The sequence below is a fragment of the Drosophila subobscura genome, chromosome A (genome assembly GCF_008121235.1).
Source record: "Drosophila subobscura isolate 14011-0131.10 chromosome A, UCBerk_Dsub_1.0, whole genome shotgun sequence".
Taxonomy (NCBI): domain Eukaryota; kingdom Metazoa; phylum Arthropoda; class Insecta; order Diptera; family Drosophilidae; genus Drosophila; species Drosophila subobscura.
In genome coordinates, this window is record NC_048530.1 from 3,067,217 (window position 1) to 3,093,287 (window position 26,071).

General features: G+C 42.3%; 3 protein-coding genes across 14 annotated transcripts; 1 reads left to right on the forward strand and 2 right to left on the reverse strand.

Moving 5' to 3' along the window:
• The first annotated feature begins 24 nt into the window (after positions 1-24).
• LOC117896273 (casein kinase II subunit beta) lies at positions 25-9,349 on the forward strand. 9 transcript variants are annotated; one of them, XM_034804479.1, is made up of 6 exons: positions 25-179; positions 1,145-1,220; positions 1,643-2,012; positions 2,684-2,873; positions 3,047-3,128; positions 5,686-7,138. In XM_034804479.1, the coding sequence occupies exons 2-6, from the start codon at positions 1,149-1,151 to the stop codon at positions 5,965-5,967; spliced, it is 996 nt and encodes a 331-aa protein (XP_034660370.1). In that variant the 5' UTR covers positions 25-179; positions 1,145-1,148; the 3' UTR covers positions 5,968-7,138. The 9 variants fall into 9 exon arrangements, with proteins under 9 accessions (XP_034660370.1, XP_034660377.1, XP_034660426.1 ...); XM_034804486.1 differs by lacking the exon at positions 25-179 and adding an exon at positions 383-944; XM_034804535.1 differs by lacking the exons at positions 25-179; positions 5,686-7,138 and adding an exon at positions 9,003-9,349 and having other exon boundaries at positions 1,643-1,745; positions 1,821-2,012.
• A 1,761-nt stretch (positions 9,350-11,110) lies between these two features.
• LOC117896187 (endoplasmic reticulum chaperone BiP) lies at positions 11,111-16,844 on the reverse strand. Of its 4 annotated transcripts, none has more exons than XM_034804307.1 (3): positions 16,550-16,844; positions 13,667-13,813; positions 11,111-13,557 (listed from the first exon to the last, which is right to left on the reverse strand). In XM_034804307.1, exons 2-3 carry the CDS (start codon positions 13,789-13,791, stop codon positions 11,712-11,714), a joined length of 1,971 nt encoding a protein of 656 aa, XP_034660198.1. In that variant the 5' UTR covers positions 13,792-13,813; positions 16,550-16,844; the 3' UTR covers positions 11,111-11,711. The 4 variants fall into 4 exon arrangements, with proteins under 4 accessions (XP_034660198.1, XP_034660178.1, XP_034660170.1 ...); XM_034804287.1 differs by lacking the exon at positions 16,550-16,844 and adding an exon at positions 15,544-15,605; XM_034804279.1 differs by lacking the exon at positions 16,550-16,844 and adding an exon at positions 15,551-15,574 and having other exon boundaries at positions 13,667-13,819.
• Positions 16,845-17,818: 974 nt separating this feature from the next.
• On the reverse strand, positions 17,819-25,654 carry LOC117896179. Its single transcript, XM_034804266.1, has 8 exons — positions 25,501-25,654; positions 23,022-23,868; positions 22,713-22,897; positions 21,888-22,067; positions 20,850-21,813; positions 20,275-20,696; positions 19,882-20,209; positions 17,819-19,821 (listed from the first exon to the last, which is right to left on the reverse strand). Exons 2-8 carry the CDS (start codon positions 23,134-23,136, stop codon positions 19,259-19,261), a joined length of 2,757 nt encoding a protein of 918 aa, XP_034660157.1. The 5' UTR covers positions 23,137-23,868; positions 25,501-25,654; the 3' UTR covers positions 17,819-19,258.
• Between the last annotated feature and the right edge of the window lie 417 nt (positions 25,655-26,071).

A 26,071-nucleotide genomic window follows, 5' to 3' on the forward strand; every position in this document is an offset into this window, starting at 1 on the left:
TTGAGCAGGCTGGTCAGTCTAGTGGTTGTCAGTTTTACATATATCGATAAACACAAATTGACGCACTTATCGATAAATGCGAGTTTCATACCTGATTCCGTCTTCGCTACAATATTTGCCTTTACCGGTTCTGCTGCCTTGCAAAATCCAATCAATTCATATAATTTATAATAATTTAGGTGAGTCTTCCAACCGCCATGGACGAGCAGCAACAGGCCCAGCCACCAGCAAACAATGAAACTATTAAGTACTAAATTGTATAAACCGTGCGTGCGTTTCTCTGTGTGTGTGTGCGCGTGTGTGTTGGTGGATGCGTATGTGTGTGCGTTCGTGTGCATGTGTGTATATGTGTCTCTTTTTTTTCTCAATTTCCACCAGTGTGCTCTTCTTCTTGCTGCTCGGCACATTTTGTATGAGCGCTTGTCAAAATACGAGAAATTGAAATTGACTTCCTTTTTACTCAGCTTTCGAAATCGCAAACCAGTGGAATATTCGATTAGGCGTGTGTGTGCTGCAGTAAAAGCATCAAATCACTTACAAAACGCGCAACGTTCAAAGATCGTGGCGGTGAAAAAGCAACAAGAAGCCACCGCGAGACGAGCATAATTCCAAGAAAGAAGCAAACGAAAACGAAAAAAAAACTCGTGGACAAAATTCACTTCGTTTACTTTCGTTAAGTTACGTTGTTTTTTTTGACGTGCAACCGCGTACCGTACCATAACGTATCGTCACGTTCCGGCGGCCGACCCCCCCACACACTACACCGCACCGCTCCTCACCTTTCCTCTTCATCGGACCGTCCCCGCCCTAGCTCCCGCTGTCGCGCCGCATTGCTTCGCTCCGCCCGCCCGCCAACCGCTCGGCCCCCTCCGGCTTTCACGTTCTATGGTATTTCAACAATAAATTCGTTTGCCAGGCAAATTACGCAAAATAATCCCCATAATGTATGTAATACTCTTCAATATACAATACACATGTGCATCCATCAATGTTGTGAATGTGTGCGTAAATGTGCGTGTGAATCTCTGTGTGTGCGTGTGTCCGGCAAAGGACCGATGATATGATCCCAGGGTTCCATTTGCTTCGAAACTGCCTAATAATGTATATTGTATATATTCTTCCTCCTCCCAACCCGAACCCGCAGCAAAATGAGCAGCTCCGAGGAAGTCTCTTGGGTCACCTGGTTCTGTGGGCTTCGTGGCAACGAGTTCTTCTGTGAGGTAAGTGGAATATGTAGATGTATTTGGTTTAAATTCAATTTGGAATCTAGCTGTTATCTAAGCAAGAGAAGGCTGGCGCTATCCACGGGTGACGGGTGACGACGCGCGACGTGTGTGTGGCGACAGCGATGGCAACGGCAACGGCGGCGGCAAACGTCGAGCGCGCGCTCTCCTTCAGCGCGGGTGCAACAATTGCAAAGCCAAATGCAGGCAGCCCAGTGCCGTTCCGTGCCGTGCCTGTGTGATGTGGGTGTGAGCATGTGTTTGGGTGTGTGCCACAAGGTGGGGCACAAATGTGTCCAACTGTACAGAAGCGACACCCTCCAATCTCACACACAGTCCCGCTCATTACGCCGCTTGGTGCCTTCCTTTATTTTTTGAAATTAATTCATTTCTCTATTGTGGGATCTCTGTCTCTCCAGGTTGATGAGGACTACATACAGGATAAATTTAATTTAACTGGATTAAATGAGCAGGTGCCCAATTATCGGCAAGCCTTGGACATGATACTAGATCTAGAACCGGGTAAGTGTCCCAACGAACCCCCCAATCGACGAAATATGTTTACTTACTTTTGCCATTTCTCCCTTACCCCCACAGAGGACGAACTGGAGGACAATCCCTTGCAGTCGGACATGACCGAACAGGCCGCCGAGATGCTCTATGGCCTCATACACGCTAGATATATATTAACAAATCGCGGCATCGCTCAAATGATTGAGAAATATCAAACTGGCGATTTCGGACACTGCCCACGTGTCTACTGTGAAAGCCAGCCAATGTTGCCTTTGGGTATGTAGTACCACCCAATCATTGTCACTCCCCCATTCGATCCTTAAGCGCCTCAAGGGCGCCCTCAAATATCCCCCCAATACGTGTTTCTTTTCTGCTGAATATGCAGATTTGAAGCACCAAATGTCTAGCCAATTGGTTGCGCCCTTCCACTATTATTTTCCTTTCTGTTGAATCATCGATAATTGCATCGAATTACTATCCCCAAATGGATTCCCATCTATCTGAAGATATGAGCCTTTTTGCTTTCCGCTGAATCGGCATTGCTAGAGCTGCCCTTCTTGAATGATTTGTGTATATTAACATTTGTGAGTGCCAGTCTGCCCGATCATTTATCAATGGTCTCAAATGTCGCGACAATATTTATTTATTTTTTGCATGGCCCGTACTTGAGCCAAGTCTGGCTCTTAATTATACAAAAATCCGATCCCAATGTGAATCATCAACCAAGCGGCTGCCATCCAGAAGATTGGAATCGAATGATTGAATGTCATTTGAGACTTGCCTTCTACTGGCTAAGAGTCAGTCTCGCGATTATCCAGATATGCAGATGTGTCACCAATTCAAACATTAAAACTATGCAGATAACCATTTTTGTTTTTTTTGTTAACTTGAGCCTGACATTCCCAATTTTCAATACCTAATCTCGAAACCTACTTCTCGTGTTTCAGGCCTTTCGGACATACCCGGTGAGGCAATGGTGAAGACCTATTGCCCAAAGTGCATTGATGTCTATACACCAAAATCGTCACGTCATCATCACACTGACGGCGCCTACTTTGGTACTGGATTTCCACACATGCTCTTCATGGTGCATCCCGAGTATCGGCCCAAGCGTCCTACTAACCAATTTGTTCCACGGTGAGTGTTGTCGTCCGCCGCGTCAGTTGCCTCTGCAGCAATCTAATGACAAATGCCATTGAATTAAATTTATTATGAATTCTCCTCCTCTATCTCTTGATGCGTTTCCCCCCGGATGGAAATTTGCAACACCAATGCAAACCAACCAATCAACCAATCAACAAAAAATACAGGCTGTATGGCTTTAAAATTCACAGCTTAGCTTATCAAATTCAGCTGCAGGCAGCAGCCAATTTCAAAATGCCACTACGAGCGGTAAATTTAAAACCTTAACTAGCTTTACATTATTCTCACAATAATTTACACACGAATACTAAAACGATCAATTCATAACTACTTAGTTTTTGCAGGGACCGCAATTAAGAGTTATAAATGCAAATTGTAAATAAATAAATCAATGTGCAGGAAATATATTTCACACATAATTAGCTATGTCCATCCAACAATTTCTATTTACGATTTATATATTATAAATCATTTTTGATTCTTATTTTTGATATTATAAATATAAATAAAAAGTAAGTTATTTTAAATTATTATTTTTAAAACTACTAAAAAGAGTTATTTGTAATTTTTTAATATTCATAGATCAGGAAAATGTGTACATTTATGATTATACACCACTCGACTCAAAGGGTGACCAATTTACCTTTTATTTTTGATTTTTAAAATAAAAGTTACAGAATAAATGTTATTTTAAATTTTAAAGCACAAAATTAAAATAACTTTTATTTTTATTAAAAAAAATGCACAAAGAACTCTTATTAGTATCATTAAAAATATTTATTGAAAACAACCCTTACTTCTTATTTCCATTGAAAAAAGTGTTATTTGTAACTTGCAAATAAACAATTTGAACATAATTGTTAGATTGCAATTTTTATTTTAAAACTTAAAACAGTTGCGGTTCCTGGTTTTTTTTTGTGTTCTTTCGTTGACTTCTTAATGACTAAAATCCTCACTTCTTTTAACACCAGAGAATCCATAATATCTATACCATACTTCATAAGTACAAACTATATCTGAACTAAGCGTCAACTATAAACTATATATATATATATTATATCTTTTTTTATATTTGTTTTCTCTCCCCAAACATACCACCACCAAACCAACAAAAAAAAAAAAAAAAAAAAAAAAAAAAAAAAAATCGAAAAAAAAACCCCACCTAATGGTCATAATCCACAAAATCCGAACGACAACCGATCACGATCGATCCCCTTGTCGGTCAACCAATCTCCTCTTTGTTCGATCTGCAACCGATCGATCTGTTCGATCGAATCTAACATTGTGTGTGTAGAAAAACTAATTCAAACAACACACAAACAACAACACACGCATATACGCACCTTCAACCAACCAACAAACAACAACAACACACAACAAAACACAAGAACTACACCAACAACAAACAACAACAATCCATTCAATTGCATATACAAACAAATAAAATCTGAAAAACAAAAAAAATTAAAAACCACAAAAAAATATACGAAACAAAATATAACAAAAAATAGTTTGCAACGGGAAGACCAATAGACAACAAGAACAACAACACGGCACACTGAGAGACATGGTAGAAGTGCAGAGAATAAGATAAAAGTGGAAAGAAGAGAGAGAGAGAGACAAGAACAACTGCTGTATTGAGAGGTTTTGAGCGCCAGGAGCAAAGAATCATTTATACAAAATATAGAAAACAATAAACAAACCAATTGCGTTTATATTGATTGAAACCCAACAAAACTGACAACAAAAACGCGAACGATTAGTAGAATGTATTAACAAATAACACAAGAAAACAGTATCTAGTAGAGAAGAATAACTGCAATTTTGAGTCGAAACGTGTGCGTAAATGATATGATGTGAGGTACACCAGACAGGCATGCACGCTCGTTCCGTCATGCAGATTTCACTTATTCATTATACAGTTTTTCCATCATCAGTCACTGGGACACTGAAGACCAAACTCCTCATGCAATCACACTTAGTTCACAAAAGCAAATTAAATTTGATTAGGTTTTTATGAGCGATATACATATGTACGTGTGTATATATTTTCTTTGTCAGATTTTAATGGAAACTAAACATATGTATAGGATATGTTTTTATGTTTTATGTTAGGTTTTTATTTTAGCATAAGTATAAAAAACACTGGCTCTGCGCTCTAAAATGAATAACTACATACATATACCTACATGCACACACATGCATATAGCCATACACTAACACTAATATACATAGAAATGAACATAACCCAAAAGCAGCACAAAACCACACAGTACATGTATTGCATATGTGTTTGGCTAAGTAATAAATTACTGATTTTGTTTATTTTAAATATGTTTGTATGTCCTGTACTGTACTGTAGCATTGTGTGTGATTTTCTTCTGTCATTCGGATGTATGTATGTATGTTTTGTGCGTTTTGTATGATATTCACGACTTGGCATTTCACAACACTGGTCATATGCGAACACACAAACGCACCTACAGTAAATATGAGCAATAGAACGAGTATGAGAATGAGCAAGACAGATATATAGAATGATAGAATGATGATTAAAGGGGAGAAATGAGTAATTAACATTAGCGATATACAACGATATATATGAGAAACGTAGTACTTCCAGATAACAATGCAAAAACAGCAATAATAATAACTCACAGACACACACACGCACACCACACACACAGACACAGACACACAAGTAACAAAAAGACTACATATTTAGACGCATTGATAAATGAATTATTAATGATAATCCTGTATAAATGCCTCCTAATCCCCCAAACTCCCAACCTACACCCCATAGCACATAGAACTCAAGAATTCCCAAGAATCGACCAAAAACAACAATCAAGACGGGACACGCCCAGACACACCGCACACCATGTGTGCCGCATGCCATTATGCCCAAAATTATGTTGCCGAATCCGATACATGGTCATCCATCTCGTCACACATTTCAATGGCGGAAACGAACTCAGTGGCTCCGGCTCCAACAGCAGCAGTAGCAGAGGCAGCAGCATGTGTAGGTCCAGTGTACTCTCCAACGGATTGTGCTTCGTTTTCATCGTTATCGTTATTAGAGTGAAACGGGCCATCTTACTAGCCCTGTTGGGTGTGCTCTGTGCTGAATGAGATTGATCAGAACAGGAAAAATGAAGTTATCGAATACCATACGTACACACCCTTCATGTCAAGTTTCACAGTGTCGGAATTGAGCTCAGGGGGCCGAGAAGAATATTTCCAGGATGAAGCTTTACAAGATGAAGGAGAGAAGCCAGCCAGTAATGGCGAGAGAAAGAGAGAAATAAAGTGAGAGAGGGAGATCCAACTGGTAGTAGGCGGAAACAGAGAGCAGAGGGCAGCCACTGCACAGATCCTTAGCACACATAAAACATAAACATAACCCACACATAAACACACAACACACACATAGCAAAGCACAAATCAACACAAAAGCAAATCCGCAACATTCTCAAACAAACAAAAAAGGAGACAAACTTCCATGCGGAAACACTGTGGGCTGCGGCAAGTGTTGCCTTATTCATCGCAAAAGCAATAATAATAATACCTTTATAACAATTATAATCGCAAACAATTGGAAACCAAACAATCAATCAAAACTGAAAGAGTAAGAGAAAGAGAGAATGAAGCGCTTAACGATATACCGAAATAAAGGCACCCGCTTGTGCGGAGTGTGTATTGCGATCAGTAGTGTTGTACTCGTAGAGTTTTTCCCCCAGTAAATGGTTGTTTGACCTTGTTCTAGTTATTGTACAAGTAGAGGAAAGTGTTGCGTTGCCACCGCCACACCAACCACCACCAGTTTAGTTTTAGTTCTGTAAGAGGGTCCAAAATTTTCAGAATCGTTGCAAGCCCCAAACACCCAAACGCCCGCGCCATCGTGTTGCTTCTGTTTTTATACATTCTAAACGCATTTCCTGTACTCGCAGAGAACTTCAGAATTGTACTATTGTTGAAAAGAATTTGAATTGGAATTTGAATTTGAATTTGAATATTGCATTGCCTTTTTTAATCTGCCAAAACGTAATAATACCTACAAATATATAATTGTATAATTTTTTTTTGATTTTTTTTTTCTGTTAAGACATGAAATATTAATATTTGCGTAACGATTAATTATTAAAAAAAAAAGAAGTTGCGAAACAAAACAAACGAACGACAAAAAAAAAGAGTAAACAAAAACACCTATACAATAAATTGAGAAACTTTTTTTAAGCAAATTAGGAATTAATTATATAATATATAGTATGTACATATATATGTATGTATATATCTACATATGCATATATATTTATATATAGATATGTATATGAGAATCTATATAGAGATCGATAGAGTGCCGAGGAGCGTTGATAATTTAATGTGAGATTGCAGAAAACTGTTTACAATTAATAAATGATCGATGTGAACGAATGAGAGAAAAGAGAAGATAATGATGTAGACGAAACAACAAGAAAATGAATATAATGGAGAACAAAAGTAATAATAACAATAACTAAAAATAAAAACGAAACTGATATTTAATACAAATCACAGTCTATCATTTTGCCAACCTCTTCCCCCTCGCCTCCCTCACAACAATCTCATAATCCATTATACGATGCCGCCATATCCCATCCATGCTTGAGCTAAATCGAATCGAAATGTTTCACGAGGGACAGTGTTCCGTTCCCGACAACTATCCGCCTGGCTGTTACCAATGTTCCACGTCTCGTGCCGTGTGCCATGTTCCATGTTCCATGTTTGATGTTCCTTTTGGCTTTACTTTTAATTTATTTTCACTTTTTTCATGCCCACTATGCTATGCATCTACTACGACTGTATCTAGGACTATATTGCACTCTGTCAGGAGATCCTTAGTCGTCCCGACCCCGAGGCTGAGGCTGAGTGATCGTCGTTGTGCGTGACACTAATCCTACTCCTACTCCTACTCCTACTCTCTCTCTCTCTCTCTCTCTCTCTCCATATCACACTTTTTCCATCAGTACATGAACACCCCTATTTAACTGTTAATCTATAACAATCACTTGCACCAATTTCAAAACACAAGCAACGACGACGCTAGCGCAGTGTCCTGCCACACTAATGACATTTCACTCTAACGGCACGTCCAACAGTACGATGGTCGGACGGACAGACAGCAGGGGAGAAAAACTGGCTGCTGCAGCACCAACCAGTACTGTACACTGTACTGCTCGCCTACATATAGAAAGTAGCGTTTTTTTCTTACATCCCGCTTTCCCCCTCGCCCGATCAAACCGAATGCGAATGTGAAATCCGAACAGAAAAAAAATAATAATAATAATTGTTTGATAAATAAAATATATCTGCTAAACATACTTTAACTATTGCTTTTGTGCATTGTACTATATTATATTTATCCAGTGGCTGGGCCTTGAAAATCGAAAATCATTCCCTAGCACACCTCGTCTCACCCACATTGCATACTGCCTGGTTCGCCCTGCCATTCGGTGGAGGTGGAAATACTATATACATACATCTACAATATAAGTGGTACCCCAAAGAAAAGCATATCCCACTTAACAACACTTGTGTAAAAACTAAAACCGAATAACGGACAGATGAAAGTACAGAAAGACACACCCACTCCCCCCCACACACACACACACACACAATACTAGATGGTTGCTCCAAGCTTCGAATCGAATGAGTTAAATCTCCTGTTTTTGGGAACCGATCCTCCCACATCCGTTATCCTGCCATTTATCATTGAGATTTGATTTGCCCCACAACAACAACAACAACAAAACATTTTTCGTTGGTTGTATGCCAACCCTACTATTATGATTCTCGATATAAACTTTCATACATACATATGTACATGCAACATACATAAAAACATATATACATATATAACATATATACCTCTGATTCATTGATTGATATATTGATGTGTGTGTTTTGATCACATTTATATACATTCTCTTTATCTTCTGCTTTCTTTTTTACTTTCTTCTCTCTCTCTCTCTCTCTTCCAATGTGTCTTGTGTGTGTGTGTGGTTCGCTCTCTGATCCAATACGACCCGATCTGATAATGATAACAATGGTCTTGTTTCCGATTCGATGGTAAAACGATAGCAACGTGGTCAGCCACCCAAGGACGAAGAGCCTGAGAATAATGCCATCGATACGATTCCAAAGCGCATCTAAGCGCATCCCACGATCCAAGCAGTGCAGCCCCAAACAAGCAACAGTCCAGCAGAGAGCCGATACCAAGCATACCACACATTCAACACACACTCACGATACACACACCCACAACAACAAACTAAATCATCGTTATATTGTGGATGCATAGTAAAATAAAGTAAAGAGAAAACGTTAACAAGGACCCTTACCATCCCCCACTCTACACACACACACACACACACACACTTACACACACAAAACACAAAACGAGGACATGGACCAACATCCAAACACACTAAACAACGCTGGATATCGCTTATCGATTAAAGTGATCGATAATAAACACTCACAGACAGACCTGTTCCCGACGACCTATAGGACACGGAGCGCATTCAACTTTATTCTTTGCATTTTATTTAATAAGTGAAGGGCGGCTAAACAAGTTTAGAATAGTTTTTAAAACAAACAAAATATTTAGTCAAGAAGAGGCCGGACCGGATAAAACCCACCTCACTGTCCTCTCTGTCTCCCCATGTGTCTTCTTCTGTCAGTTCCTTACCCATATCCTTATCCTTCTACTGATTCCCATCCCAATTCCCTGCTACTCCCCACCCGTAACCGTTCACGTTTACCGCTTTGTCTTCTAGTAATCGAAAAACTTAAAACTAAAACTAAAAAAAAACTAGCCCAAGCTGATCGAAACATTGGAATTATTACAGCCATTATTAAAAAATAAAACAAAAAAAAAACGCCACCCGCAACCAACAAACCTAAACAAATAATTAAAGTAAAAACAAGAAAACTGAACGTGAGCCGAATTCTAAATAGAGAAAAAGTAAAAAAAAAATATATGTGTAGATAGGGTTACCCTATTTCTTTCGAGATCCGAGAGTGCATACTTACATATATAAAATACATATACAACATAAACATATAAACAATATACTGTTAGCTTATTTATATATACATATATACACACACATACATACATACAATACATATTTAAAACCAACAAAACCAACCAACAACCAACAAACGGAAAAACCAACAACAACAACAACAAAAAACCAACAAAATATTTTATGTATTTTTTTAATGTATTTAAGAAATAATTAAGATTAAAAAACAAAACAAAAAAAGAAACAAACAAAAAAAACAATTAAGAAAGTTATGAGGAGGAGGAGCGAACACTAAAGAAACCAATAAGAAAAGTCGAGTGTTTACCAGACAGAGAGAGAGAGAGATGCCGATAACGCAGGAATTATATAGCAAAGAGCTCTTGAGTTGATGCGCAAGGAAATGAGAGATGAAATCCGATAGAGAAGAATATTGATGAGGTGAAAACAAAGAAGAAAAAAATAAAATGATGAAAACAACAAAATCAATCAAAATATTATATTTATTTGAATTTAATCGTAGGTATTAATTCTTGCCTGTTGCTAAGCCAATTGGCCAATAACCCGAAAGTTCGCCCGTAATCTACAGCGTAGACATACATATAAAAAAAACAGAAGTGTTTTAAATGTAGTAAAGTGGATGGCCTTTAATTTCGTATAAAAGGATTTTCTATAATATGGCTATACCTGAAAATATACCAAACGAAAATTGACGTTTTCCACCAATATTTAATGTTTTTCAACTTTACCATTTGAAAACATTTTTTTTTTAATGGTAAGCTTAATCTTTGTTAAGATCTCTAATTTTTGACAAATTTAGTAAGTATTTCTCGTCAAAAAATGATCTTTGCGGTTTCGTCACGGCTTTGGGGATATGTATTGAAAATTCGGACATGTCCCATAGATCCTGCTATGGATGCCCTCCCTTCTGGTACCCTTGGATCCCGATCCCCTGATCGCCAGTAAAGAGAACTAATCGATGATTGTTACTTTTTCAATTTTTTTTTATTTTATTTTTAAATAAATTAGAAAGTTCTTCGTAAAATCGAAGAATCCATTATGTTGCTGCTATTGCCTGGCTGCTGCTGGTTGGTGTTTTTGCTGTGGCATCCTGCGGCTGCGGCTGCGGCTGCTGCTACGGTTTTATCTTTCTTTTATATATTTATTTTTATATTCTTTTTGCATTGTCTTCGAATTATTTTGCTTATCGCCAGCCCCGCAGCTCTCTTTTCATTCGTCGTTTCGGCCTCGTTTCTCGTTTCCTCTCTCTTTCTCTCTTATACATATAACATATTTTTCATTTGCTTTACCTATCCTCACCCCTCTCAATCTCTGTGACGATTTCCGGGGTTTACAGTTATGTGTTTGTATGTCTATATGTATATTAAAAAAATGTACAGTTTTACATAATTACGGATGGGTTGGAGAGGGACACACAGGAATCCTGATTACATTTCTTACTTTTCGACAAAAAAAAAGAAGCAGATACTCAAAATTTTAGAGCTTAGAACAAACAAACAAAATAGTAAAAGTTAATTTTGGAAATTTCCTTAAAAGTCGAATTGATGCTTGTTGGAGGGGGCGGGGGCGGGTGTGGTGTCGGCCGGGTTTAATAGTAGTAGTAGTACTTGTTGCTTGCTGTTCATTCTGGTTGTTGTTTTGTTTGTGGTTGTTGTTGTTAAGTTACATAATTGTGTTATCAGTCTGAAATGATCTTCTATCCATCGTGGTGGTGGTGGGGGCGGGGGACGTTGCGGCCGCCTTACAGCTCATCCTTGAGATCGGCATCATCGCCGCCCTCTGGAGGTGGAGCACCGCCGGTGCCCTGATAGAGCTTGGCAATCACCGGCTGGACAATGGCCTCGAGGTCCTTCTTCTGCTTCTTGTATTCCTCTGGATCTGCATCGGGGTTCTGCTCGAGCCACTTGATCGACTCATCGATGGCCGATTCCAGCTTGGTCTTCTCTTCGTCGCTCAGCTTGGCGCCCAGCTTCTCCTTGTCGCCGATCTGGTTCTTCAGGCTGTAGGCATAGGACTCCAGCTCGTTGCGAGTCTCAACGCGCTCCTTGAGTTTCTTATCCTCATCGGCGAATTTCTCAGCATCGTGGATCATGCGATCAATGTCCTCGGGCGTCAGGCGGTTCTGGTCGTTGGTGATGACAATCTTTTCCTTGTTGCCGGTGCCCTTGTCCTCTGCACTAACCTGCAGGATGCCGTTGGCATCAATCTCGAACGAGACCTCGATCTGGGGAATGCCGCGTGGTGCTGGTGGAATTCCAGTCAGATCGAATTTGCCCAAGAGATGGTTGTCCTTGGTCATGGGGCGCTCGCCCTCGTAAACCTGAATGGTGACGGTGTGCTGGTTGTCCGAAGCGGTCGAGAATACCTGAGACTTCTTGGTGGGGATCACGGTGTTGCGGGGAATCAGTTTGGTCATCACACCGCCAACGGTCTCGATGCCCATGGTCAGTGGGTTGACATCAAGCAGAACGATGGCATCTGTGTCCTGTTCGCCAGAGAGTACGCCAGCCTGGACGGCGGCACCATAGGCCACTGCCTCATCGGGATTGATGCCTCGAGAGGGTTCCTTGCCGCCAAAGAAGTCCTTGACCAGTTGCTGAACCTTGGGGATACGAGTGGAACCACCGACCAGCACAATTTCGTTCACGTCCTTCTTGTTCATGTCAGCATCCTCGAGCACCTTCTGCACGGGCTTCAGGGTGGAGCGGAAGAGATCCAGGTTGAGCTCCTCAAACTTGGCACGGGTCAGAGTCTCGGAGAAGTCGTCGCCCTCGAAGAAGGACTCGATTTCGATGCGCACTTGGTGGGAGCCGGACAGGGCGCGCTTGGCCTTCTCGACCTCACGACGCAGCTTCTGCACGGCCCGGTTGTCTTTGCGGATGTCCTTGCCCTTCTTCTTCTTGTACAGCTTGATGAAGTGGTCCATCACGCGCTGATCGAAGTCCTCACCTCCCAAATGAGTGTCACCGTTGGTGGCCACCACCTCGAACACGCCGTTATCGATGGTCAACAGGGAAACATCGAAGGTACCGCCACCCAAATCGAACACCAGCACATTCTTCTCGCCCTCCCTCTTATCGAGACCGTACGCAATGGCAGCGGCAGTCGGCTCGTTGATGATGCGCATAACATTGAGACCGGCAATGACGCCAGCATCCTTGGTGGCTTGACGCTGTGCATCGTTGAAGTAGGCCGGCACTGTGACGACGGCGTGGGTGACCTTCTTGCCGAGATAAGCCTCGGCGGTTTCCTTCATCTTACCGAGGACCATGGCAGAGATCTCCTCGGGGGCGAACACCTTGGCGCCCTGCGACGTGTCCACGCTGATGTGGGGCTTTGAGTTCTTCTCGACCACCTTGAAGGGGAAGAACTTAATGTCGTGCTGCACATTTGTGTCCGACCATTCGCGACCGATCAGGCGCTTGGCATCGAAGACTGTGTTCTCGGGATTTGTCGTCAACTGGTTCTTGGCAGCGTCACCAATTAGACGCTCGCCGTCGGCAGTGAAGGCCACATATGAGGGAGTGATACGGTTGCCCTGATCGTTGGCAATGATCTCAACGCGTCCATTCTTGTAAACGCCAACGCTGCATAAGTGGAAAGGGACAAAAGGAGACCATAAGTACCGATCGATTGGAATGGGAGTGGTTAAATACGGAGAGGGGTTGGGCTTTAACGAGGAATAGGAATACCTACCAAGAGTATGTGGTTCCCAGATCAATGCCAATAACGGTGCCCAGTTCCTTGTCCTTCTCTTTCTTCTCCTCGCCCAGCGAGAGGCCGACAAAGGCGACCACAGCCAGTAATATACATAACCTCATCTTGAAGATTCTTCAAAATAAACTGAAAGCAAGAGAGAGTGAAAATAATTGAAGATTAGTTTTATTTCGATAATTGCCTAAAGCTTGACTTTTGTACACGTCAACACACCGACTAGATGGCACACATACACACACACACACGCAGGCACGCTAGGAACAGTGATAGAAGAGAGAGAGAACAAAATTGCTGACGTCGATGTCGATGATTTCAACAAGTGTCAACAGGTACCGTTAAGTGTCCTACTTAAGCACTGAGCGACGACGTCAGTGCCGGGCCTATAAGAATTTATGGTTCACTTCCTATATGGCACAATTGGCTTTTGTCTCTACCTGAAATGTTTCGAGCGATGGAAGTTCTTATTAACAAGACACACACGTCTACTTCAGATGCTAACTGGCCAACAACTGTAAACTGAAAAACGCTGCTCTAGACGTGTGTTGCCCCTCTCTGCTGCCGGCACTGACATTGACCGACGCCAACGTCAACGCAAGCAGCGCAGTAACATTGGGGGGCGAATTTTTTGTATACGTGTAACATTTTTCTGGTTCTTTCTGTTGCTTAATCTCCAAGCGAAGGCTGGCAGAGCGAGAGAGAGAGAGATTGGTAGAGTAGTAGCCGGCTCTTAGTGTGTGGCGAGCGCAACAAAGAAAGCGTCAAACTGGTTTTTTTTTATTCTTCTATAAACAGTATGCTATAAGAACTTTGTACAAATGTATTTATGTATGTATGTATGTGCACTAACAAACACACTCGCACACTCAGGTGGTGAAAGTCTATGTGGCGGCAGAGCCGGCAACACTAACCACTAGAGCCACTAACAAAATGAATTTGCACAGCTGTTTAATTATTACTCTCACGCTCTCTCACACACTGCTTTATCTACACATTTTTGTTCTTCTATTTTTTCACTGACGTGTACTTTACCAAAGAGAGAGCCGGATCACAATGTGCGGAGGAAACTTAAAATCTGCTATAAATGACGTGTAAAAAGCTGATTGAATGGCATACAAACACACACACACACATATGTACATGCATCGACGCACACAACTCAGCCAGACAGAAGAAGAAGAAGGAGCGGCAGAGACAGCGATAGTTAGCGCAAGCGCTCTAGTCCATTCAGATCAAATATTAATATTACAATTTATACTTATTTTCTGAAGGAAATTGATTGAGATTACAGTAGCCAGATCACAGGAGTTTGGGTACAACAATTGAGGAGGTATGGGTGCATAGGAACAGTCGGTGGGCGACCGCGACTGGTGAGCTTCCAGCCATGCCCAAGAGTACACGAGTGAACGCAAAATGTGAATGAACTTTGCGGCATATTTGTTAATAACTAATGCTAATGCAATTTATTCGTCACCAACTGACGACTGAGGCCGGCCTATTCGCGGCTTTGCGCATAAATTGGTTAATTATGCACAGCACGGTCAGTAATGGCACACGTCATGGTGCCGGAGAAGCCGGAACACTTGAAAAAAAAGATGTTAATGTTAATTGCATATGTTGCAATGAAACCAAAAACAAGCTTTGCCTTTTTCTCGGATATAATATTCGTGGGCACGTGTTGGCTTTCCTGCAGGCTGCTGCTGTGGCAATTTTTTTAGGGGCCAGGGCCACCTTTTGCCAACATGGCGGCAGAATTGCAATTGTCCGCCATGCAACTGCAATTGCTCTTTTATTGTAAGCCCTGTTCCTATTACACTTATCTAGTATTCGCACTGGGAAATGGCAATTTCAACACTTACATTTGAATGATTTTCGCTTAAAAGTTGAACTGAACTCTATTTCTCGAACTGTCTTGTAAGAACAGTTTGACAGCGTAGTTATCGATATAGTATACCGATACCGAAAATATAGGAAATATACCATCTGATTAAAAAAAAAAAAATACCGATGAAAATCATATATATCATTTTGGAAGTTCTGTTTCACATTGAACAGAACTGCACTTGTGGATTTATCCGTATTGTATCTTTATTGTTTTGTTTATAAAACAATGATGTAAAAAAAAATCCACAAATATATGTCCTTTTGTACATGGTAAATACACGGTAACTACACAATTGCTACATACCAACAGCATATTTATGGAACATCCATACCCTATTTATTATAAAATCGTTCAAATTCAGTTTAACAGGCTGTTTCACAGACCATGAATGAAATTTGTTGGTATTATTTCTGTCAAACATTTTCTAACAATGCTTTTTAAACCAGTTTCAATATGTCCCCGCTTAGAAATTTTGCGTGCCAAGTATGAGCCCAAAATAACTAGATAAATATACCGAAATATACTGAGGTAAACACTTTTAGGTCAACCACGGAAGTAATGATGTTTGTGAAATCTTATTCCTTTCTCTTTGCGAAAACAAAACAAAAAAATTATTATTTGTTTGGTATTCCGATTTGTTTAAATTAGGTTCTATCGAAAAATGAAGTATGCCATCGATAGTTCGCCGGCTAGGGATGATGAACTAGTATCGATATACATATATTTACAATTTACTTTGAAATATATGAAAAAATGTACGGTGTAAAAGCCGCCAGTTGCTTTAAATTAAAGCTATTCAGTTCATTATTGAGTATTGAAACATAACTGATGCCTGACTCCTGTGCCAAACTTCTAGACCGGCCCACACATGAACACACAAACACACATAAAACTTGGGCCACGTCAGTATTGGAGAACGTCTGTTTGTAAAAACTGATTTTCAAAATAATAACAATTTCACCGCCTTTGCTTGTACTTACTTTTTCTAACTTAAACTAATTGCTGCACACAAAAAAAAATATTATAAATAAATTGTCACTTTTTTTGCAATCCCCTTGAAAGTGGACTATTCTTTGTTGTCTTTTTGGCTTGGTTGCGTATGATTAATGGAATTATGTTTTGTTTGTAAATGGTACGATTTAGTCACAGTTTTCTTTTGTTTATTTGGAATTCTCTTGTATTTTGATAGCACTATTTATGTGATTCCAATGGAACGGTGTTGTCGCGTCTTTTGTCTCTTGTGCTAAATCTTGTATTCCGCTGACGTTTGTTTTGAAACTGATTCTCGCTCTCAGCGAGCGCGGCTATTTATGCGACGCCACAATGACGTGGTGCGACACGTCAGTGCATGCAGCAGCTGTGATTGGCGGCGGCGGCGACGGCGACATCGTCTCCGCCCCACCCACTGGAAAGTTCGCCATTGAGCACGAATGTGAGAGAGCGATGTTTAGCCAAACATTTTCGGTTTCGAATAGTTTGAGAGGATTGGAGAGCGGTTGGATGGCTGGCCGTGATTTGGGTGGCAAATGGAGGTGAAACCGATGTTTGCCTGATGCAAATATCCGTTTACCTTTGGCAAGACTCTGACAGACACACGCCATTACTGACGTGTACATTGCCCAAATTTCATCCTACGATGATGTTTACCATTAAAATGGAATTGTTGTCAGGCAGCGCTAGACAACATATCGCATATGTGTATTTACCGTTACTTTATAGGTTAGCGGTAAATAGCATTATGGTAAATGGGACATTTTGGGGAAATTTCAAAATTGTCTTGGAAAAGAATAAGGGAAATACCCTGGAATTGGGATGAACAATAAAGCAATTTGCATTCAACTCTGAAAATATATAGTCTTTGAATTACTTTGTTTTTTTTTAATATTTTATGCGTTTATTGACCTCTCAATATGCGCTAAACATTCATAAATATCATGAAGTAAAGGAAGTTAAGAAACTTCTCTTTCCATTAAACAACATAATAAAATCTATTGAATTGTTTTCGATATTTCCAGAAACTGTACATTTTTCATGCTTTCCGTTTCATTTAAAGTGCAGAGCCTGCACATTCATTATCAGTGCAGAATAATTCGCATATGTTTTTGAAGCGATAAGCGATGCTGGTGGCTTGGTTGTCTCTGGCAATGCTCTTGAACATTCACGAAACTGCCAGAACACTTGTGGAGTTATCTGGAAATACGCGCTGCGCCCACAAATGAAACGCTGAGAATTTCTTTGGTTTTCTCGACTTTTGTAATGACACTCAATCAATATCAATATATTTGTTCATAACAATACATAGATCATGTAATAATCATAGACCAATGACGAATCAGCATCCGTCTATCGCCCACCTCTTGGCCAGAAAAGTATCTGCTGTCAAGCTCTGCTCAGGGTTCCCCCAAAAACCCCAAAACCATTATCATTGCCATACTTTGTGTGTGTGTGTGTGTGTGTGAGGAGGGGGCGTATCATATCATTCAGTTTTCTTTGCTTTTCTTTTCTAATCGTTTTAGTTTCGTTTTTTTTTTCAGTGGGAAGAGTGCAGGGACAAGCTATAGCTATGGCCACAAGAAAACACATTCAATAATCTCTATTCGTTAATTTTGGTATCTAATCGTATAATGATAATATATTGTATATGTATTGTATGTTTACAAAAAAAAGAGTGTAACAAAATGTAATTTATCTATGGCAAATTGTTTGCTTGATTCGCGCGAGTCCCCTCTTATTTTTCTTTTTCTTTTTTTTTGTACTGGACAAATATTATATGGGATAGTCAAAGTGGATGGGGTGGAGGTGGGGGTGTCCACCAGCCAGCCACACATTATTTGCATATATAGAAATAGTTCTTCTTTAAAGCTCAACGACAATATCTTCGTACATATCATTATTTTTCTTATTCTTTCTTCTTTTTTTATGTTAAATTGTTTTTTTTTCTTATTGGTCAAAAGAGTTGTTGTTTTGTTGTTTTTTTGCTAATTGAAAATGAGTTATAGAAAAGAATTCTTGATGGTATACACACACATGTACATATATATATATATATAAAAGTTGGAGCACAAGGGAGGAGGTGCGGGCATGGGGGGCGGAAAAAGCACATCGAAAAACGATCAGTAGTTAATACGTTATGTATATATATATATATAAGAAGTACAGTTATAGTTACAGTTACAGTTACAATTACAGTTCCTGGGCTGGGCAATAAGAGTGCACAAAAAGTGTGTGGCGCTTTTTCCTTTTCTGTTCTTTTCTGCTGGTACATACAATAATTTTGAATTCTTTGAATGCTTTCTTTTTGTTTTGTTTTTTGTTTGTTTGCTAATTGCTGAAACTCTCGAGTTGCGTAGATCCTTTATCCCAATTCAATTTCCAAGCATGTTTTGTGGCTTTCCTCTGTTTGGTCCGAAACAATTTTGGGTGTGTGTGTGTGTGTTGGAGATACATCATAGACAGCATGCGGTATGCGCCGTATAACCAAAAGAAGCAAGCGACACGGCAAGCTGCTTGCACATGCGTATCCATAATACATGCATGCAGATATACATACATACATATACATCTATATATTTTAGTCGTGTATATATATAATCTATATTTCTGTTTAGTGCGGTGGCAGCAAATTGTTTCCTTTACCCACTTTCATTCCTTCTACTCCTGCTCCTACTCCCACTCCTCCCCCTCGACTCCTACTCATGCCTGACACCGCATATGGACAGGAACGTACTGAAGTTGTGCAGACTGCACGCCGGCAGCACGGTATACACAATGGAGGCCATATCCTGGCATTTGAGCCGAAAATCATGCAGCGACTGCAGCAGCAGCTCCGTTGGTGGGGCCGCATTCACCTGATAAAAGAGCTTCAGGTGTATCGCTGGCTTCTGATGCTGTTGCTGTTGCTGCTGCTGCTGCTGATCCCCCCCACCGGGCAGTGTTGGCGTTGAGGGCGGTGTCCCACCCACTGACTCGCTGACAGCCTGTGCTGGTGCCTGCTTCAGCTTGGCAATAGGATAATCCTTGAGCAAACGATTCACAATGTACGTCAAAATCTCATCCATGTGCTCCGGACTGACGGACTGCGCCACGCGGCAATGGTTGCCCAATATATCGTCACTCAGCTGCGTTAGCTGCGTGGTGGAGGAGGCCAGGCCGGTGGACACATAGCAGACAATGGCCGCACAATTGTTCTCATAGTTCCAGCGGCGACGTATCGAGATGGTATAATCGCTAACCGAGCAGCCAGTTTCCTCATCTAAATACAAAAGTGTAGATATTAGGAGACAGGAGACAGCACAGAGACTCCAACACTCACAGTCAAAACGATCGTTGTGGGTATGCGCCCAGACCTGCCACTCGACGAGCGCCTCCCTCGGTAGGGCGGGCAGCACGATGTAGTCCATGATGGCATTTGTCGTACGCCGCTCCCATTGGCGTCGCGCCTCGCCAATGAAGGCGGGATGGGTAACAAAGCAAATGCCATGGACCACATCGCGCAGCTGCCCATGGGCATTCATGGCCTTGGCAATGCGACTGATGTGCCGCAGCGTCAGCTTACATTGCGGTCGTATTCCGCCCTCAATGATTGTCATGCTGCCCGGCACCAGGGCGATCTGTCCCGAAATGTATGTGATTTCCCCAATCTGCAAGCGGGGATACCAATCGTTATTAATTGATCAAAGCGGGGACAGGACTGGACTGGACTCACCCTTGTGGACTGACTGTAGGGTCCTATATTGGCAGGCGCCCAGTGTGATATACCCTGAACATGCATCGTGCTTCGGCGCCCATTCAATAGCGCTGCGGCCGTCTCCTCGCCCTCACGATCCCGCTCCTCCACTGACATATGGGCCGTGTTGGCCAGACCGATTGTCTGGCGATAGGCAATCGCCTCCATCACCACGTGACAGCCATCGGGCAGGGGACACTCGACACAGACGCGTGTCGGTGGATTGTGAAAGTCAAAGGCCTTCAGGTAGACACGATTCAGTGCCGGATACTCGGCTATGGAGCGCACATAGAGCGTTATGTAGCATAGATCCTGCAGGTCGTATCCCTTGCTTGTGCACAGTGCCTGCAATATGTCGAGTGCCCTCTGCATGCCCTGCTCCATGCCCTCAGAGTCGCAGCCTGTGCCAGGGGAGACGGGGGAGAAGAAGCGGAAACAGATTAGCAATCACAAATGGTTCAGCAGAAGAAGGATAAGGCGGAATGGGGGGACATGATTAGGGTGGTGTGGGGCGGGGTGGGGTGGATAGATAGGAAAGGAGATTGATATGATACCCTGTATGCCGGCCAGCCACATCCAGCCCTTGGCATTGATGGCCGCTCTGGCCTCGTTCGCTAATGGACGGAACTCTCTCTCGTATTTCATTGGACTCGGCGGCTGTGTCATGACAGCTCCTGTCCCAGTCCCTTGTCCTGGCCCTGGGCCAGCAGCTCCAGACGGATTGTGGCATGTGGTAGCGCTCAGCCCAAGCGAGGAGATGGCCAGCGACATCGAGCCGCATACGGCGGCCGTGCTGCTGCCGAGCGGATTGCCCTGGGTGCTGCTCGCGTAGCTGCCGCTCAAACCCAGGGCACTGGCCGATGTGGCCGATTGATTGTTATTGGCCAACGATGCCGCCGCCGTCAGCAGCATAAGCGATGCAGTGGATGCCGCTGCCGAATTGGCCGTCGGTATGGGCTCGTCGACGCTGGCGCTCTTCGTGACAATGGGTATGGGCGAGGAGGCGGACGTGGCCAGGTGGCGCCCGAACGAGTTGCTGCGTGATATCAGCTCGTTCTGGCTGAGCGATTCCCGCAGACGCGTCTCCTTCTCAATCAGCTCCAATTCGGTTTCGCTGAAATCCGGATCACTCAGGTCGCTGTATGTCGACTCGTTGAGGTCGCTGATATAGTCGAGGGAGCGCTTCACAAAGACCACATCACTGCCGCTGCCGCTGCCACCACCGGAGCCGCCGCCGCCGCCGGACGAGCTGCCCGGCTCCTTTGGCTGTAGTGTGAGCTTCGTGAAATTGATGTAGCCCACCGGGCAGATGGGATCCGCACTGCTGATGATCGTCTGTATGTCCTCCACGGAGATGCGCTGCCGAAAGAGCGGACAGTCCAGCGTGAACGTCTCGTATTCACCGCCCTCGCCGCACACATTCAGACCGTACTTGTCCCGCATCTTGAGCAAATGCGGCTGCATCTCCCTCAGCGATTTCCCCAGATGACGGTCCGGCACCAGTCCCAGGGCAGCCACCTGTCGACCAAGCGGATGGTGGGTTCGGAATGGAGAAATAGGATCTGTGCCAGCGGCCACCATTCAATTCTTACCTTTATTATAATGGCATGCACCTGGCAGTCGATCATCTCCTGCAGCAGCTCAGTCTGGTCTCTCCGCCACAGGTAGGCCAGCGATATCAGACCAAGCCGACTGCAAACATTCTCCACGCGCACGCGCTGATAGTCCGACAGGATGGCGCCCACTGCCACGGCATCCACCTGAAGTTCATGCTAAAGGGGAGGAACAAAACAGAGAGAAACTTTTACTAGTTGCATCACAAAATGCCAAACAATTGTCTGCCCCACCAACCAGCACACTGCCACTATCTGTGATACTATGTATATTATTATTATTATTATTATTATTTGTATTTCTGTCTCTGTTCACGTGCACGACAACAGTTTGGCTACGTTTTGCGCGATAGTCCCGCGAATAGAGCGAGCGAGATAAGATTAGCGGCAAAAGCGACTTCCATTCCATCCAATTATTGCTATCTGCTGCTGCTATTGTTGTTGCAGTTGCAACAGCTACACCCTCGAATCATGTAGGGGAATAAACAATAAACAGAGAGGAGACATTGGATATCCATGGGGTGCAACCCAATGGGTTGCCCCTGTTCGCAGAACTAAACAAAATCAAATTACAATTCACATTTAAAATCGAACCACCAGTTCCAAGTAATTGCTGATAAACAAACTAATAGAGTGGATTTTCAGATATATGTAAATAAACTTAAATTGTCTGCGATTCCATCTTATATCCTTCCTGTACATGCCCTGGACCTACTCTATGCCCTTGGAGCCCGTAGCAACTGCAATCTGTGCACTCCCCCCACTCATTCTCATTCTCATTCAATCCATCAATCAATAAGTCACCTTGCATGTCTCCAGCAGACTGTAGAGATCCTCCACCTCGTCATCGTCTGTGGGCACATACTGTTTGCCCGTCTGTGTGCTCTTGCCCTTGGTCTCGCGCCGATACAGGGGCAGTCCCATGGCATTGGCCAGTATCTCGATGCCCATGTGGCCCACTGTCTGGTACATAAAGCTGTCCAGCTCATCTGGGGATGAGCCAACAAGTAGATAGAGAGAGACAGTAGTATCAGTGAATGAATAATCAGTTGTGGGGGCATGCATTGCATGGTATAAGATTGCACAAATATTAATGTGGCATTGTGAACTCACCTCTGTCCTTTGGATGGAGATTGGCCAGGGCAACGATTTGATGGCCCTCAGCAACGCATTGCATCATGTTGTAGCAGCTATCCTTGCCACCACTGACCATGGCCACGACCCGCATCTTGGTGGAATTTGTTCTCTTCCGTTCTGATCTTTAACTCTCTTTTTTCGGGAGAAGCTCCTTCTCTTACGCTTATTTCACGCTCTTGTTTTCTGCCTCGTGTGCAGTGTGTGTGTGGGAGTCTCTCTCTCTCTCTCTCTCTCTCTCTCTCTGTCTTCCTTTATCTATAAGTGCAGATCTGTCTTTCCCCTTGCTCTGTCTATTGGTACCCCTTCTAGCACACACTTTTTCTGTCTGTCTAGGGTCAGTCTCTCCTCCCTGTCCCTCCCTCTTCTATATTAGTAGACGTTTCCTCTATTCACAATATATCTGTGCTTTTTCTCTCTCTCTCTGTCTTTCTCTGTCTATGTGTGTGTGTGGGTGGGTGTCTCTTCTCTCTGTGGGTAGTGGGAGTGTGTCTGTGTTTACTCTCCTTTTATTTTTGGCTTAGTTTGTGCTGCTTGTTAGTCGCGAGGTGCGTGCTCATTTGGTCTAATTGTTGACTAGACTTATTGGCTAAAAGAGAACGATTTTGTTGTATCTTTATCTTTATCTTTATCTGTATCTGTGGCTGTAGTTTTCATTTGCGGTTGTGGGTACTGTTTTTTTGCTTCAGCTTCTGCGGGGTGTGCTGATGGGTTGTGTTTGTATGTGTGGTGTTTGTCGTGGCTAAAATATTATATTAACACAGTTCGGCGGCTGTTCTGCCTCTGGGATCCCACTTTGCGGCGCTGGCGACTTGGCTCTTGTCAACTGAAAGAGAGAGAGGTAGCGAAAGATGGCGAAAAGAGTGAGCTGATGATCAGTCAAAGATGTAAATGTTATATGGAAAAACTATATGGATATCCAAAAAAAATACATATAACAGCTAATTGCATACAGAAAGACGGTTATTGACTCGGAGTATAAATACTTGACTGCATTTAAATATAAGAATTGTAAACACAGAGAGGAAAAGGCCTTTTTATAGCCGTAACTGCTTTCGAAGGAGAATCAGATCTACCATTAAATATGGCTGTAACGGAAAGAGCGAGAAAGAGAGAGAGAAGCGCTCATGGCAATCAAATCAGTGCATTCGAAACTGTAGAACGGATAAGAGAAAGCCTCTCTAGATGTGGCTAAAGAGAATGGATATTCCGCTCAAAATATGATGATCAAAAAGAGTTCATTAAAGAGATTATAGAGAGAGAATCATTAGCTCATTTTTAACTGTCAGCCAAAGTATATCTTTAAGTGTAGGACATTTGTACATATAAGGGAAGAGGGTGGGTAAAAAGGACTGCGTAAAAGCTTGTTGCTGCTGAAGAGGAAATTCAATTATGCGCATAGTGCATCCCCATGCCACAAGAACACAAACATATGGAAAAATGGACAGACACCTGGATACGCTGATTGCATTACAGTACCCGAGGGCCCGAGCAGGCCATCACCACCAATTGACATGGATTCCGTGCTGTTTCCTTATGCTCTCCAACCACTCCTTCTTATTCGCTGCACTTGCCTTTTCGTTCCACTTTCTTATTGTCACTTCCCGACACTTTCTGTCGCTCCTCGCGTTGCCACCTCGTTTCTGGTACGGGTTTGCTGCTCTTTTAGCGAGTCCTTTTTTCAAGGGAGTGGATGCATTCAGCATGGAAGAGATTGAAAGAGATTTGATTCTAATTGGAACACTCGACCAGCCGAAATTATTGCACGAAGGTCACACACACACCTACACACAACACTCGATGTACACACACACATACTGACATATATTTATTTATTTTGTTTGCATTCTTTTTTATTTTGTTTAAAGACATATTGACGTTTGTTTGTTTGCCTTTTGCTGTAGTATAAATGAACATTTATAAATAAATTGAATTAGTTTCGCCGGTGTGGGTGGGTAGGAGGAATATCAGCAACAGTAGCAGCAGCAGAGAAAGAGCACACACAAAAAAAATTCAAAGAAGCGCGTGAGTTTTCAACAACACAACAAAAACAAAAGCAAATGGAAACAAAATGAAAGTTTACAAAGAAAAGAAGGACCGCAAAGTACGGACGATAGCACACATACACTCACACGCATGCAGTCATACAGCTATATTGTACATATGTACATATATACGCTTGCGAATTTATAGGTATAAATATATTTATTTGACCCAAATAAAAAAAATTCTTTTGCTATAATCTTGGACACTTTGGACACTTTTTTTGGCGACGGCTGAAAACACTCACTGGATACCAAACACACACAAAAGCACACACGACACACTTTTTGGCACATCAATTCTTGACAACAACAACAACAACAAAATGTGGATTCCGCATAGGATGCTGATGCTTTTTTGCTTCCGCTGGAATCCTTCGGGGAACTTAAAGCTTAAAACGTAGTTTGAAACTAACCCGTTGTTGGGGGGAAAAGCTAAGCTGCGCTCCGTCTGCTGCTACGCAGCTGAATAGTTGTGCCACGAACTTTACGCGAAATTTAACGTGGGAAAAAATATTATTTTGCCGCTAATGCAGCCAGCAGTGTGACCGCGGATTTATCCATACAAAAAACCTCCTGAACCTCAGAAATTCTCGCTTTCAAAACATACCGTAAATATACCGAGGAAAGGTAAGCGAACTTAACCCTTGAGTTAACCAGCGTTAAATAAAACTTGTAAATGGACACCTTTACAAATATCTACCCTGCGACTAGACTGTTTTCAGGAGGAGTTGGCCCACCGAGGGACGTGTTGTTTATGTGCGAATTGTACTTGCCTTAAGAACGATTGGTGGGTAATGTTAAAAGAAACCCATTTCAATGGAGAAATGCATCTTTTTTTGTTTTCAAACAGTATTATTTTCAGCGCTCTAACTCCATTTGTTCGCCTGTTTAAAAAGAGTGTGATGAAGTGGGTTAAGCTCGTTCGCATATAGTGGTATATTTCATAATTTGTTTTGTATTTTACGGTATATTTCGGAGGGTATA